The sequence below is a fragment of the Hemitrygon akajei genome, chromosome 11 (genome assembly GCF_048418815.1).
Source record: "Hemitrygon akajei chromosome 11, sHemAka1.3, whole genome shotgun sequence".
NCBI lineage: Eukaryota > Metazoa > Chordata > Chondrichthyes > Myliobatiformes > Dasyatidae > Hemitrygon > Hemitrygon akajei.
The window spans coordinates 7,546,061-7,561,969 of NC_133134.1; the positions used below are offsets into that span (position 1 = coordinate 7,546,061).

Consider the following 15,909-nt stretch of genomic DNA (forward strand, 5'->3'; position numbering starts at 1 on the left):
ACCCTGGCTTAAATAAATGGACAACTTACAATGACCAATTAACCTACCAACTGGTGCATCTTTAGACTGTGGGAGGAAACCAAGGCACCCGGAGAAATCTATGGGATTACAGCAAGAATGTATAAACTCCTTACAGCTGTGGGAATTGAACCCGGGTCACAGATACAGTAAAGTGTTGTGCTAACCACTACGCTACTGTGCCACCTCCTGCCTCAAACTGTATTTCACTTGCAGGCTTTACCATGATCCCTGCATACCCAGTGACTAGTCAAGAGAAAGTGTGTACTGTATTGTCATGGAGTCAGAGTTGTACAATAAAGAAGTACCGGTAGGTCCTTGAGCCTAGCACATCTATGTTGACCTTTCTGCCCCCTACACTAATGCCATTGTGAACGGACACAATGAATCCATGTACTCTACCTCACTCCGTTTAGTGCTCTTTTTGCACTACTTATTTAGTTTAAATCTGTTTTCTAATTATAATTTCTAGTTTTTTTTTATTATTATGTATTGCAATATACTGCTGCAAAACAAAAAATTTCAGGACATATGCCAGTGATATTAAACTTGATTCTGATTTGCTCCTACTAATGCTGTATCTTCCTATAACTTGTCCATTTACATATCTGTCAAAATGTGTATTTAACAAAAATGATTGCATCTGATTCCACCGCCTCTTCTGGCAGCGTTAAATTTATCATTCTCTGTTAAATAATAAAAAAATCCCCTTAAATTCCTTTAAAAACTTTTCTTAAAAAGAACAAACCCAGCCAATTAATTCCATCTCAGCCATACATTCATTAACAAAAATGAGGGCAGTCATTCATTTGGCAACTTCATTACTGGCTGAATAATTATTGCATTTTTCTGGACAAATATGCAACTAATTGCAGAGTGCACACAATGGGCCAAGTAGCCGAGTTCTACTCCAGTGTTTTATGATCTAATCTGTACATAGCAGGCCTACAGATATGATTGAAAGCTGTGCCTGTAAATCCCCGACATTTGTGAAATTAATGGTCCAGTGACTGAACATAGAACAGTACAGCACAGGAACAGGCCCTTTGTGCTGGTCAACTTAAATTAGTAATCAAATGGCCAACCTAAGTAATACCCTTTGCCTACACAATGTTCATCTCCTTCCTTTTTCTGCACAGTAATGTGCCTGTACCGTTCCATCACCACACCAGGCAGTGCATTCTAGACATTGTGTAAAAAAAAAACTTGACCCTCACATCTCCTTTGAAATTACACCCTCTCAACTTAAATGCATGCCTTCTGGTATTAGACATTTCAATTATGGAGTCTGTCTACCTTATCTATGCCTCTCAATCTTATAAAGCTCTATCAGCCTTCACCACTCTAGAGAAAACAACTCAAGTTTGTCCAAGCTCTCATTTTAGCATATGCCCTCTAATGCAGACACTACCCTGGTAAACTTCTTCTGCACCCTCGCCAAAGCCTCGATATTTAAAGGAAACTCAAAAGTCTTACATGTATTATTAACTACTGGTGTGGTGAATATTAAAGCTGTTGGCTGAACTCAATAGCTAAGAAGATTTCAGTCTTGACAGCGGCTGCTTGAAAACAAAGTTAGGAACATGCATCAGTAATTTATTGCAGTTGTTGCAAATGGTTGCATAGACTTCTCACAACATTTGCATTTTTCACAGCTGAACCAGAATTCAGGTGAGCAAAATTAGAATTTAATAAACCTATAACTAGTTGAAGTTATAACGCAGCTGTGCTGTCACTGTAATGTCAGAAAAACAACATACAGAAAACTAATATGTACTGTGAAATACCCAGAGTACACTTACAAATCTGGTTTCCCCAAACATTGTACAAGAGGGAGTCTTTTCAGCCAGGTCAGTGGCTTGGTCCTGGCAAGGATGTTGATAATAGATAAAGAGGCATCACACACATTTATTCAACATTAAATCATCTTGCTTAATTGAGATCCTCACTGCAAAATACACTATAATACAGTAAACATCTCTAGACAATGCATGGTACACATTTTTATTGCATTTTCACTGGAGATAGATATTTGAATTCTTATTGCTAATCTCATCATGGACAAACTTTCCTACATAAGCTCCCCAGTATAGGGATATAATTTAATTCCAATACAGATTCTTCAGTAACGTAAAGTTAAACATTTAGAACTCGATTTATCTCATTGCATTACATATGTAACAAACACTTTGGTTCTTAGTCTCTGTCACTTCTACTCTGAAGATGGTAGTGTTAGTTTTCCACTTATTGCAGTTTCAAGGCAGGACAGAGACCTGAGCCAGGATTAACCTAATATTGCCCTTGACAGACTAATTCAGAGATGCATATGACAGATTAACTACATGTTATCATTGACAAATGCAGGGAATTACTGACACAGCAGAAAGTGGTAAAAGGAATGAAAAGTAATGAGAGTACAGAGAAAATCACTGAAGTGCAGCAACTATAATCTACCATCTAAATGTTAAACTTGCAATAGGTCCTGGTCCCTTCCCTGCATCTGAATTGAATCTTTGGGTTAAGCACTTCAAGTAGAGATAGGTATATGGAGCCAAGGGTAGTTACACTTGATATTTCGTTGCAGTTGAGTAACCAAAGAAAGAGAAACTGATCGAGTTAATATGCCAGCTGAATGCAGGTCAGAGGCAAATGTGCAGATTAGAAATAAAAAGCAGAAAATGTTGGGAACATTCAGCAGGCCAAGTAGGATGTGTGGAGAGGGTTAATGTTTCAGGTGAAGGACTTGCTGAGCCTGGTTTCTGATCTAAAACATTACCTATTCCTGTCCATTGTTCTTGGCATGGATTCTATTCATGGCCTGCCTATGCTTTCCAGAATTTATAAAATTTATTTCCTAGTTTGAGCGTCTGCAGTTCTTTTGTTTGCGTTTTCCTAGGCTGAATCTGATGCACACCATCTCTGGGGCCTAGAGGAAGCGGGGTTGAGAGAGGGTGGAGGGAGGAAGGGAGGGAAGGTGGGTGCATATATAGAGAAAGGGGAAGACAATGGCAGCCATAAAGCTCCCTTTCAACAAGAGCAGATTGAACAACTTAATGCAATGCTTGCCTTATGGAAAATCAGAAGTATTGAAACAACAGTACTAAACTCCACAGCAAGATGTACAGCTCTAAAGTTCAAAATGAGGAAATGCAGGCTTAAAACTGAGTTGCCACATTTGAAAAAGGATTTTTTTTTTTAAAAAAAAGTCAAAATGTTAAAGAGTCCTTAAGAATAGGATGAATGGAGGATTTATTCTCGATTGAAAGGGCCTTTTGCACCTTGTTCACTTTGGAAAATGCACTATTGTATGCAAAGATTTTTTAATTTACATATTGAGGTCTCATTTTTACATCCTTCAAAAATACTCTGAACAACCATAATCTATTCCAATTGCTCCATTGGGCATAGGAGTTGTGGTGGGGTCCTAATGCACAACTGCTAATTTTGTTCTGATCTTTTCCATATTTGGTGTTCATTTCTTAAGCATTGCCACTAGTCTCAGAGTTACAAAGCAAAACACTCCCAGAAGTCAAAGTGACACAGGTGACAAAGTGATTAAAAAAAAAGACTAATACTTCAACTCCATGCAGAAGGGAAAACTCCCATAAATTTGGAGAATACATGCCTGAAGATGTGAACCAATAGGAATATGAGGATTGAAGTGCAGCCAGAGGTAAAGAAACACTACCATCTTCAGATTACTTATTGGGATTTTACCATTTGCTACATAGAGTCTCGACTACTATTGTGAACACCCCTCAAACCATGAGGTAAACACAAAGCACATGTGTGCACATAGATCACTTTAAAAAGAGGATCATCTCTATGGCACAACTCCAGAAATAAATGGATAGCACTAACCTATTAAATATGCTGAACTTTAAATCAACTAATCTTTGGCTGATACATTTAAAATGCACTTCAAGTGGCTCTGCTGCTACATTTTCGGTTTCGGAAGTGTGGGGCTGTGCATCTACTTACAGCGGCGATGGATACAAGGTGCCGCTCAAATGCAAGTAGAAAACATTGGGAAAGTGCACCAGTCCATCAGTATCCATAACTGAAAGAGACTGAAACTCTTCACAGTTGGCATAGATCACTATCAATTTTGACTGGGTTTGACGTGCAAAATGTCAGCCTCGGGTCAGAATTGCCACGATCTACAACATATTAATGCCTTTCCCCTCAGGCTCATCCGTAAAATGTTTCGCATGTACACAAATTAAAATGCAAAATTATATCAAGGACAAAAGGAGCAATCATATCTTTTGTATTCTATCTATTATGTCATTTTGTACCCATCATCCATAAACAGCTCCCAATTAGGTATAAATAATAAAAAGGCTGGGAAGACGGTAAATAGGAGAGAAAGGTTCAAAAAAAAAAAGAAATAGAGAATGAGAAAGATTAAAAAACACATACATCCCTGAGAGAAACAAAATGAATAGATACAGCCTGTTGAAATGGCTTCCATTACTGATGCCAAAAACACATGCTCTAGCCGATCATCAATTTCAAAAACAATGAGCCTGCGTCTGATAACGTGTGAGCACTCAAAGCTCACGCACACAGCCTTTAGAGTCTTATTCCTCAACAAAAACAATGAGTAATACATTTACAAGATTTTTTTTTTTAAACATTTTTCACTAACTATTAAACATTATATGGAATAAATGCTTGATTAAACAAGCTGGTAACATGAAGTGTGGGATTTTGAAAGGCAACAGCATTTTTAAACAGTGATTAAATCCTAATAAAAACAACTTCTTTCCCAAGTAAATGTCTAGTAACAAGAGCCTTGTAAATGCTGAATTCTTTCACGAGTAATAGCATCCGTTCCTCCATTATCTAAAATAAGAATGGCTTTACAATTAATTTGAATAGCATAAATAACTGATATTACAAGGATAACTGTAGAGACAGCAGTTTGTGTGGAAGGCATGATTGTATATATAATGTCAATTTAGAATAGCGTCTGTTGGTTGCCATTTCACATCTGGTACAGGAGTTGCATCTGTTACCCGCATGCACTAGATAAGGGGTGCCGATCGGTCATTTGTGACTGTTGGTCGGAGTTTGACTGTAGCGAAAGGATTTCCACCACTGCAACAAGACAGAAAGAGTTAGTGTTACTGGAAGGTTACCAAGATCGCTTGAGCAATATTTTTCCCACCATCATCATAAAAATGCACAATATGGTGGGTGGGAAATATTTAATTTGTATTTGGCCCCTCAAAGTAAAAAATTATGCTGTTACACCAAGAAAAGGACTTTGTAAATATAAGGTTTCTGGACTTCAGTACAATTTTCTTACTAATGTCTACATTTTTCTGGCAGCTGTGTTCATACAAGCAATGGGAATTGTTTTGATTCAGGCTGTGATTAGAAAGTTGTGTTTAGAGTTCTCAGATCAGATTGGAGGCATTTTGTAGTTATTTTACGAGAAAATCTTGGGGTAGGAATTGTAACATAATATTAAAAATGTACATTGGTGATATTATTGCTCATTATCCCCAAGGTGATGATAGCACTCCAACCATTCTGCTGGGTTATGATTTTTAGGATGGAACCACAATATTGATTAGAGACTGATACATTTTCAAATTAGGACAGAGACTTGAGCATGAATTTTCAGTAACTGGTGGTCCCTTCAGAGCTGGGCGAATTCCTTAAGATTGTCATAGCCGGGGGTAGTAGTGGGGATAAGCTCCCACTACCTACTAAATGCTTTCTTTTTTTTTTGTAATTTATTTTTTATTGAAGTTAATCATCAAACATTTCCATAAGATGTATTTCAGATATTGTACATATACATCATATAGTCATATATGCCACAAATCTTCACATAATATTTATCTAAGGCATACACCTATAGAAAAGAGAGGAAAGAAAGAACAAGTGAAAGGAGAAAACTATGTACAAGTAGGAAGTGATTATTTTTTTTTACAACATATTCATTGATTTGTGAGAATAAAATCAGGCCTATGAGGTGTTATGTAGTTAAACCATTTTTCCCAGTATGAATCAAATTGTTCCAACTTATGATTAACAGATGCTTTTATCTTCTCCATTTTGTAAACGTCCATTGTAATTTCCATCCATGTATTTAAGGTTGGACTCTTCTGTGATAACAATTTCCTAGTAAAAGTCTTTTTACCAGCGACCAGCAATATATTCATTAAATATTTATCTCTTTTCAACCATTCTTGAGGTATATATCCAAAATATATGGTCTTACTCTCCAAGGGTATTTCACATTTAAAGATGTCTTGTAGGGCATTGTGTATCCCCCTCCAATAGTTTCTGATAACAGGGCAGTCCCAAAAAATATGATAATGATTTGCATTTTGATTTCCACAATTTCTCCAGCAAACAGGGAGGTTACCATCATAATGGGATTTCTGAGACGGTGTAATAAAATATCAAGTTTTTCCATCCAAACTCCCTCCATTTCTGTGAACTGGTACACTTCCATTGACACCTCCATATTATTGTCCATTCTTCCTCAGATATAATTATCCCTCCTTCCTTCTCCCATTTTGTTTTATTGTATGAAGTTGAATGTGTTTTAAGATAAGATTTGACAAACCCTTATACACACGCTTGAAATGATTCTACTACTATTCTACTACTACTCTCTGTGGAATTCTCTGCCACAGGAAACAGTTGAGGCCGGTTCATTGGCTATATTTAAGAGGAAGTTAGATACGGCCCTTGTGGCTAAAGGGATCAGGGGGTATGGAGAGAAAGCAGGTACAGGGTTCTGAGTTGGATGATCAGCCATGATCATACTGAATGGCGGTGCAGGCTCAAAGGGCCGAATGGCCTACTCCTGCACCTATTTTCTATGTTTCTATTGTCTGAATTATATGCTTTTCCAAATAGCTCTATCAAACATATTCTTGCCTTGGTTACATTTTTAACCATCCTATTAACATATTGTTGCATCTGTAAATACCGATAAAAGTCTTGTTTTTCTAGTAAGTGTTTCTCTTTTAGCATTTCAAAACTGAAGTATTCCTTCTTTCATTATATTGCGAAGAACTGTTATTCCTTTAGCTGTCCGGTCCTTAAATCTAACATCCAGTTTATTTGGGATAAAATCCGAGTCATATGCACACCATTTAAGAATCTCCCTCTGGTTTATATTCTTTTATAATAGTTTTCCATATTTTAAGAGGCCATTCCACCCTTGGGTTATCAATAGTATTTATGTACCTTTGTAGGTTGTTATCAGTCAAAATTACCTGTATGGGGATGGGAAGTATCCCCTCCTCAATGTTTTTCCATTGAGCGTCATATGATGGGTTGCACCAACGTATCACAGCTCTCAACTGTGCTGCAAAATAATAATCTCTAAGAGAAGGTAAGCCCCATCCCCTCTTTTCCTTGGCTAGTTGCAAAGTTTTGAGATGACTCTAGGCCTTTTACCTTGCCAAATATATCTTGATAACATTTTGTTCCATTCATTGAATTGATTTTGATTAATCTCTATTGGTAGGGTCTGAAAGAGATAATAGTCTGGGCAGTATATTCATTTTAATAGATTCATCCTTGAACTGAGACTGAAAAAAGGAATTAGGTTCCATCTTGTTATATCTTCCTTAATTTTTTTTTATATATAGTCTGATAATTGCATTCTGATAATCTTGCCAGATCTTTTGGCATAATGATGCCCAAATATTTGAAAGACTCTGTGTGCCATGCCCAGGGATATCTACTTTCAATTTCTCTTGGTGGGCTGTAGTTATATGAAAGTAATTGGGTTTTATCTATGCTGATCTTGTATCCTAATAATTGACCATATTGTTCAAAGGATTGCATCAGTTTAGGTAAAGAGTATGTTGTTTGCCCTAGATAGATCAAAATGTCATCCGCGTAACAGGCCAATTTATGCTCTGTCGCTTTAATAGTAATTCCCTTGATATCTTCATTTTGTCTGATGTATTGAGCTAATGGTTCCAGATTTAATGCGAAGAGTAGCGGTGACCATGCACAACCTTGTCTCGTGCCCCTTTCTAAGGTAAAACTATTTGATAAATATCCATTGATGTTAATCCTAGCAGTAGGGTTGCCATATAGTGCCTGTATAGTTTTAATAATTGTGTCATGGAAACCAAATCTATACAAAACTGTAAAGAAAATTCCAATTAACTGAGTCAAATGTTTTTTCAGTGTCCACACATCACTATTACTTCAATTTTTTTTTGTATATGATCCATCATGTGAAGTGCCTACTAAATGCTTTCAATTCCGTGCGTCTCAAATAGCCTCTGACAACCAAGCTTCTGGCCTTCCCGTATAGCTTAGCTACTAAGCCCTGGCAAACCATTTCTACTGACAGGAAAAGGGAAAAAGGTGAGTTACTGGTGCCTTAAAACCAGTCATTCTGGGCAGATGGGGCTCTCAACCGTAGTTGGCAGCATAGAGAGTTAGGATGCGCATCCATGGCTGATCCTGATCAACAGAGGGCTTCCAACCAACAAGCTGCCTTGGTAGAGCCTGCATGTTTGAAGATATGCTTTGACAAAGCAGACTTGATGGGCCTAATTCTGTTCCTATGTCTTATGCTGCAAAATATGTTGTAGATCGATTTATAATTGTCAAATGTACTGAGCTACAGTGAGAAACAGCTCATCTTGTTTCAACGGTTCACTGAGGTAGTACAAGGGAAAACAATAACAGAGCCCAGCATAAAGTGGTGCAGTTACAGAGAAGGTGTGGTCCAAGTAAACAATAAGGTGAAAGGCCGTAATGAGGTAGTTTGTGAGGTCAAGAATCCAACTTATTGTTTTAGGGAACTGTTTAATAGTTTCATTATCACAGATCCCAGCATTCATCTCAGTGGAACAACACTGGTCACAGATTTCCACTCTGAATAGCACTCCTCCACCACTGCCCTCGTGGTCTGTAGCCAAGCTAATTTTGAATTTTATCAAATCACTGTGGATTCCATATGTTTTAATCTTCTGGATCTTCCATGTGCCATAAAGTATCTTGTTGAAGGTGTTATTAAAGTCTAGGTATACAACATCCACTACCCCTTCCTCCAATTGTCTTCATCACCTCAAAAAAACTTAATCAAAATGTGACCTCCCCTGCACAAAGCCATGCTGACTGTCCCTAATGCTATCCCCAAGAACCTTCTCCAATAATTTCCCTACCACTACCACAGGCCCATAAAATTTGCTACATTATTTGTTTATTTAGAGATACAGCACAGTAACAAACCTCTCTGGCCCAAGGAGCCTGTGCCAGCTAATTACAACCATGTGTCCAATTAACCTACTAACTGTAGGTCTTTGGAGTGTGGGAGGAAACCGGAACAGCTGGTTGAAACCCAGGTGAGATAACAGATTACTGCACTGCACAAAGCAATTGATCAGTCTGTGCTCAAAAGATGACCACATTGTGAACATCAAATGCAGTAAACCTGATTCTGCTGTAGTAGTGACCAAATTTTTCATTGCCTGTTGCTTTAATTCTCCATCCCATTCTGACCCATGTTTCTGACCTTCCTCACCGTCGAATGCAAGCTTGACAAACAGGACCTGATTTTCTGCCTGGGCACCTTGCAACCTTCTGGACTCAATACGCAAGTCTCCAACTTCTGATAACTTACTTTCTCTGAATACATCAGAACTGGCTATTTTTTTTCCTTTAAGTCATCACTGCTATAGGCTTTGATCTTTTCCACTCTCCAGGGGCTTGAGGATTTGAGTTATAGGGAAAGCTTGAATAGATTAGGATTTTATTCCTTGGAGCATAGGAGAATGAGGGGAGATTTGATAGGGGCATACAACATTATGAGGGGTGTAGATAAGCAAGCAGACTTTTTCGACCAAATTAGGTGAGACTAGTACTCAAGGCAAGAGGTTAAGCATGAAAGGTGAAATACTTGAGGGGAACTTGAGGAGGCAATTCTTCAGACAGTGGTATGAGGAGTAGAACGAGCTGCCAGAAGTGGAGGATTCAGGTTCAGTTGCAACATTTGAGATAAGTTTGGATAAGTACATGGAAGGATGGCATATGGAAGACTATGGTCCAGGTGAGGTTGATGGGAATAGGCAGAATAACAGTTTGGCACAGTGGATGGGCTGAAGAGCCTCTTTCTGTTCTGTAGTTTTCTATGATCCTAACTCCATTACCTCATGTTGCCCTGTCAGGATTGCCAAAGGGAATGAATTGCCAATGGGGAAAAAAATGAAGGTGACAAAGTTGTTCAACAAATTAACAGCCAATCCCACAGCAAAAATAACCTCAATCTATTACAGAAACTAACCTTAAGCAGTAAGAGTCATATAGCACTTAACACAGGCACCTCAGTGCACCATATCCATATCAACCTTCTTGAGAAACTCTACGAATACCACTTGTCTGTTCATCTCAACTCCAATTTCTCTACCATGTGGCTGCCTCTTGCTCTTACCCAGTTTCCATAAAAGGTCTTTTGATTTGAAATGTTATTTCTCTAACCACAGATGCTGCCTGACCTGTTCCAACATTGCAGTTTCATTGATTTTCAAAACACGCTGCTTTTGAGCACACTCGTAAAGTTGTGGCAATATGTCTTACCTGAGGAAAGGTGGTTTCATAGTGCCATTCACCTCTGAACTCTAAAGGCGGAAACAGAAATTAGATCACACAGAAAATACATACATTTTAAAAAGCAAACCATAACCACATTAAATTAGTTTTATTTATTTGGTATACAGAGTGGTAACAGGCCCTTACGGCCCAATGAGCCCGTGCTGCCCTATTACATATGTGACCAATTAACCTGTACGTCATTGGAATGTGGGAGGAAACCAAGGCACCCGGAAGAAACCCACACGATCACAGGAAGAATGTACAAACTCCTTACAGACAGTGGCAGGAATTGAACCTGGGTCACCGGCACTGTGACTGTATTTCTCTAACTGCTATGCTACCATGCTGTCCCTAATTTACCACGTTTGGACAATAATACATTGTAGGTGTACTTTTTTTCTTCTATATTATGTATTGCATTGAATTGCTGTTGCTAAATCAACAAATTTCACATCACATGCCAGTGATAAACCTGATTCTGATAGATATTGTACTGTGCTTTTCACTAGACAGATGGATAATAGAATTAATTCTGCAAGAAAAAAAAGTTGAAATTTGTGCTACAATTTCAGTGGGGAAAATGGGGATTGTTCGTATGTTTATGCTGATCAACACCAGGGTAGGAAAAGAGGTGCTACACCGCTCGAATCTCTGGAGCATACACAACAGAGATCTTTGTTGGAAAGCCTGCATCAGTCAGTGTCCTAAACCTTCAAGATGTTCTTTGACTAGGTATATTAAGAATAACTACAATTATCGTCCATAGTTGCCAATCCTTTGGCCATTTCCCCCCCAAAAAAGTATACTTCAGTACAAAAAATAAACAAATAATCCTGTAGAGGCTGGAAATCCAGAGAATGCATACAAAATACTGCAGGAACTCAGCAAGTCTGGCAGCATATTCTCCTCCATAGATGCTGCCTGACTTGCCAAGTTCTTCCAGCATTTTGTGCTCATTACTTAGTCAAAGAGGGAGCTTGGTGTTTAAGAGGGAATTTGATTTATATTAATTATAGTATGACTATTATTGCCATAGGTAATCCTGAACTGATTTTAACTGATAGATAACTTTGATTCAATTCTGATAATCAGGCAGCTCAGATCTAACAAAATAACCCAGTCATTTTGATGAAAGATTATTGACCAGAAACATAGTTTCATTTTTTTTCCCTGAAAAGCTATTTGTGGCATTTTGTTTCATTTCAGATTTTCAGCATTTACCACTTCCCCCCCCCCCCCACCCCAATCTAGCAAGGCAGGGATAAGTAAACTGAATTTAACTGGTAAAAGATAATGAATTTCTTTAAATCAACAGTTGTTTTCATCAGTATTTAGTTAAAGAAATATAAAACTGCTACAGTGGGTATATTAAAGTTTAATGTTTCTGGGTTTGAAACCTTGTATCACTAATGCTTTAGTTTGTTCTAGTGATTCAATCTACATCATCAGTATGTATTCAAGCAACCAGAAATACTCCAGATACGACCTAATGAGAGTTTTATAAAGTTGCAACATAACCTCCTAATATTGTTACAGTGGAACCACAAAGCATAGTCTGGAACCTCATGTTCCAGTAATAAATCAGCTGAATGTTGTCTTCTTTTGCAATACACACATTAACCACCGGATGGCAGTATTTAGATAGAAAATTGGTACGTAGATCATCTCGTCAACAAACCAACACCTGAGTTATTAAAACACATTCTTAATGGCAGCATTCCCTTAATTCAGTGGTCACACATTAACGTTAAATGTGTTCAAAAGCAGAGACAAAAGGGAATTAAATATTCTGAAAAAATACATGAACTTGTGATAAGAAACTGGCAGGCAAGAGATCTTACAAATATTTTCCCTGAACAAAAACTGGAAAAGGAAACAGTTGTTCCCGTCACCATTGGTACTAACATAGGCAGGGCTAGGGAGGAGTTTTTAAACAGATGGATTATGAGTGGCCTGGGCAAAATTGAATAGGTAAACCATGAAGATCGTTACCTAGCCACATGCATATTGGCAGAGAGCGAATAAAAAAGTAAACACAAGCCAAAGCTTGGTGTGGGAGAAATGAGTTCTGATTCATGGGCAACCACACTAGTACGAAGGCAGGAGAGCTGCTCTGTTGAGATGGGCTTCATTTGAAAACTGTAGGGTGCAATATCACGGCAAATCATATAACTAGGATCATAGTCAGCACATTAGCTAAATAGTTAACACAAATTACATGTGCTGAGGACTACTATATTTACCGTGTTTTGTACTAGAAATATTACTAGAATGTTACCTGGGTTTCAGCACCTAAGTTACAGGGAAAGGTTGAACAAGTCAGGTCTTTATTCTGTGGAGCGTAGAAGGTTGAGGGGGGACTTGATAGAGGTATTTAAAATTATGAGGGGGATAGATAGAGTCGACGTGGATAGGCTTTTTCCATTGAGAGTAGGGGAGATTCAAACAAGAGGACATGAGTTGAGAGTTAGGGGGCAAAAGTTTAAGGGTAACACGAGGGGGAATTTCTTTACTCAGAAAGTGGTAGCTGTGTGGAATGAGCTTCCAGTAGAAGTGGTAGCGGCAGGTTTGGTATTGTCATTTAAAGTGAAATTGGATAGGTATATGGACAGGAAAGGAATGGAGAGTTATGGGCTGAGTGTGGGTCAGTGGGACTAGGTGAGAGTAAGCATTCGCCACGGACTAGAAGTGCCGAGATGGCCTGTTTCCGTGCTGTTATTGTTATATGGTTACTTTGGTTCCAGAGGAGCAATGTTTCATTCAGACCATAAAAATCCATAAAATACAGGGGCAGAATTAAGCTATTGGGCCAATTGAGTCTGCTCCACAAACTAGTTTAGCTGTATACATATGCACAGTTGAATGACAATAAACTTGAACATGAGATTCTGCAGACGCTGGAAATCTAGACCAACACACAAAATGTTGAGGAACTCAAGTCAGGTGGCATCTATGAAGGGGAATAAACAGTTGACATTTTGGGCAGAGACACCATCACAATAGAAGGGTCTTGGTGCAAAATGATGACTGTTCATTCCCCTCCATAGATGCTGCCAGACCTGCTGAATTCCTCTAGCATTTTGTCTGTGCAGCTGAAATGATTAGATTGGTTCAAGTTCTAGGAAGTTTGAATTAAAAACTGATAGAGCAGTAAGGGGGAAACTGAAGGACAACAGAAAAGGTCAGAAAACTTTAGACGAACATGCACGACAGGAATTAAATTAAATTCAAGTGAAAATTATGATCTGTACCTTAATGCCTGTAACAAGGCAGATGAAATGACTGCGCAGAAGTGAGATTGATACCATTACAGGATCAGCAATGTAAGGTGATTAGGAGAGGGTACTTAATATTTTAGGTATTTGATGTTTCAAAAAAATAGGCAACTACAGAAAGGTGGTTGATAGTTTTGTAAACTTCTTTTTAAAAACTGTATCCTTCTTTGATTTGGATAAATTTCTGTTCAGCATTGTGAGCTATCTGCCAATGCTCACATCCTGACCCTTGCTTTGGCCTTTTTACTCAGTACTTTCCGGACAAATCTTCCCTCAATCCTTTGCAATGGACTTTTATTTGAAGATACTGGGTCAATGCACACAGTCTTTTACCCAGGGTTAGGGAATTGAGATCTGGTTTTGGGTGAGAGGGAAGAGATTTAATAGAAACCTGATAGCAGCTTTGGGAGCATTGCTAATCAAGAGAAGCATTAGGTATTCTCAGTGGTGATATAAAAGCAGTGGATTATTAGATTAAATCAGCTGAGTGGCAATAAGAAACAGCAGGTAAAGGTGACAGCTAGAAGTGGTTTATAGGCCCACAAAGTGTTGCCTCAAATAGGAAAAATGGGACAATATTAATGGATGTCAGAAGGGAAATGCAATTATCACACACAATTTTAAATCTGTATATTAATTGCACTTAGCAGTCAAATGGAATGCACCAGGGATCATTTCTTAGAGCAATATGTTACGGAATTTACCCAGTAACAGGCTATTGTAGAGTTTGACAGGTGCAATGAGGTAGAATCATTAAGAGATTCTGTAGTTAAAGATCCTGAGAGAAGTGATCACATGATAGAATTATAGATACAGCAATACAGAGGGCAAATAACCTCAGGTCCAAAAGCACAGGAATGGCCTTCAGCCCACTGACTATGCCAATCATGATTCCCATTCGGTCCATTTCCCTCTAAAGTTTAGAGTTTATACCTCTCTTATGCACGTACCTGTCCAAGTACCTTTTAAATGCCATTACGGTATCGGCCTCAGGCACTTGTTCTGGCAGCTCATTTTAAATCTGTCCACACTATGGGCAAAACATTTTCCTTTAGCTGCTACTCCTTCCCTACCTACAAGTGATTCCATGTAACAGTGCACGGCATCAATGACATACTCAGAACCTTTGATTAACACCAAGACACACAGCGATACCTTCCTTGATTAGCAATGCTCTCAAAGCTGCTATCAGGTTTCTATTAAACCTCTTCCCTCTCACCCAAAAAGTATGCCCTCGAGATCTCAATTCCCTAACCCTGGGTAAAAGACCACGTGCACTGACTTATCTATGCCCCTTGTGAGTTTATATCAGTATCACCAACTTAAATAAAATGCACTTACAAAATTTGAGGGAAGATCTTTCGAGAATGCACTGTGCAAAAAGGCTAAGGAAAAGGTCAGGATGTGGGCAGGGACAAATATGTCACAATACGGAGGGGAAAATTATCCCACTTAAAGAATGGCACTCAGTTCTGAATGATGGCTAAAACATGTAAAGTGTCAAAAGTTAGAGATAAACTACACATTTAAGAACCAGCAATTAATAAGCAGTTATTAACCAACCTGCTGAGATCCTCCAGCATTTTGTGTGTGCTACTCTGTATTTCTAGCATCTGCAGAAATACAGAGTAGCACACTGTATTTGACATGATCCACTTTTCGGTAAAGAAGTCATACCTGACCCATAGCAGGACACAAGGCATGCCAAGTTCACAGCTTAAGGAATCCACAGTTATTCACTTCATTTAAAGCAAGAACCACCAGATTATAACGTTAGATACATTAGGGACATTTAAGAGCCTCCTAGATAGGTACAAGAATGACAGAAAAATGTCCGGGTATGTGGGAGGGTAAGAGTTAGATGGACCTTACAGTAGTTTAAAAGATTAGCATAACATTGTGGGCTGAAGAGCCTGTACTGTACTGCATTACTCTATGTTCTATGCTCATATTTTCTGTCTGTGACTATTGCTACCAGCCATTAATTCTCCAAAGCTATTCATCTATCAAATTAGGCCACTAAAAA

At 38.4% G+C, this 15,909-nt stretch overlaps 1 protein-coding gene across 2 annotated transcripts in view; it reads right to left on the reverse strand.

Moving 5' to 3' along the window:
- Positions 1 to 1,906: 1,906 nt before the first annotated feature.
- The window catches only part of baiap2l1a (BAR/IMD domain containing adaptor protein 2 like 1a), a 131,950-nt gene continuing 117,947 nt past the window's right edge, over positions 1,907 to 15,909 (reverse strand). The window contains exons 13-14 of one of the 2 annotated variants that reach the window (XM_073060180.1): positions 10,594 to 10,634; positions 1,907 to 5,121 (exon numbers count right to left, since the gene is read on the reverse strand). In XM_073060180.1, the coding sequence (XP_072916281.1) occupies positions 5,049 to 5,121; positions 10,594 to 10,634 (114 nt within the window). In that variant the 3' untranslated portion in view covers positions 1,907 to 5,048. Of the gene's footprint in view, positions 5,122 to 10,593; positions 10,635 to 15,909 lie in introns of those variants that run through there. The other variant, XR_012100729.1, reaches the window with a different exon arrangement.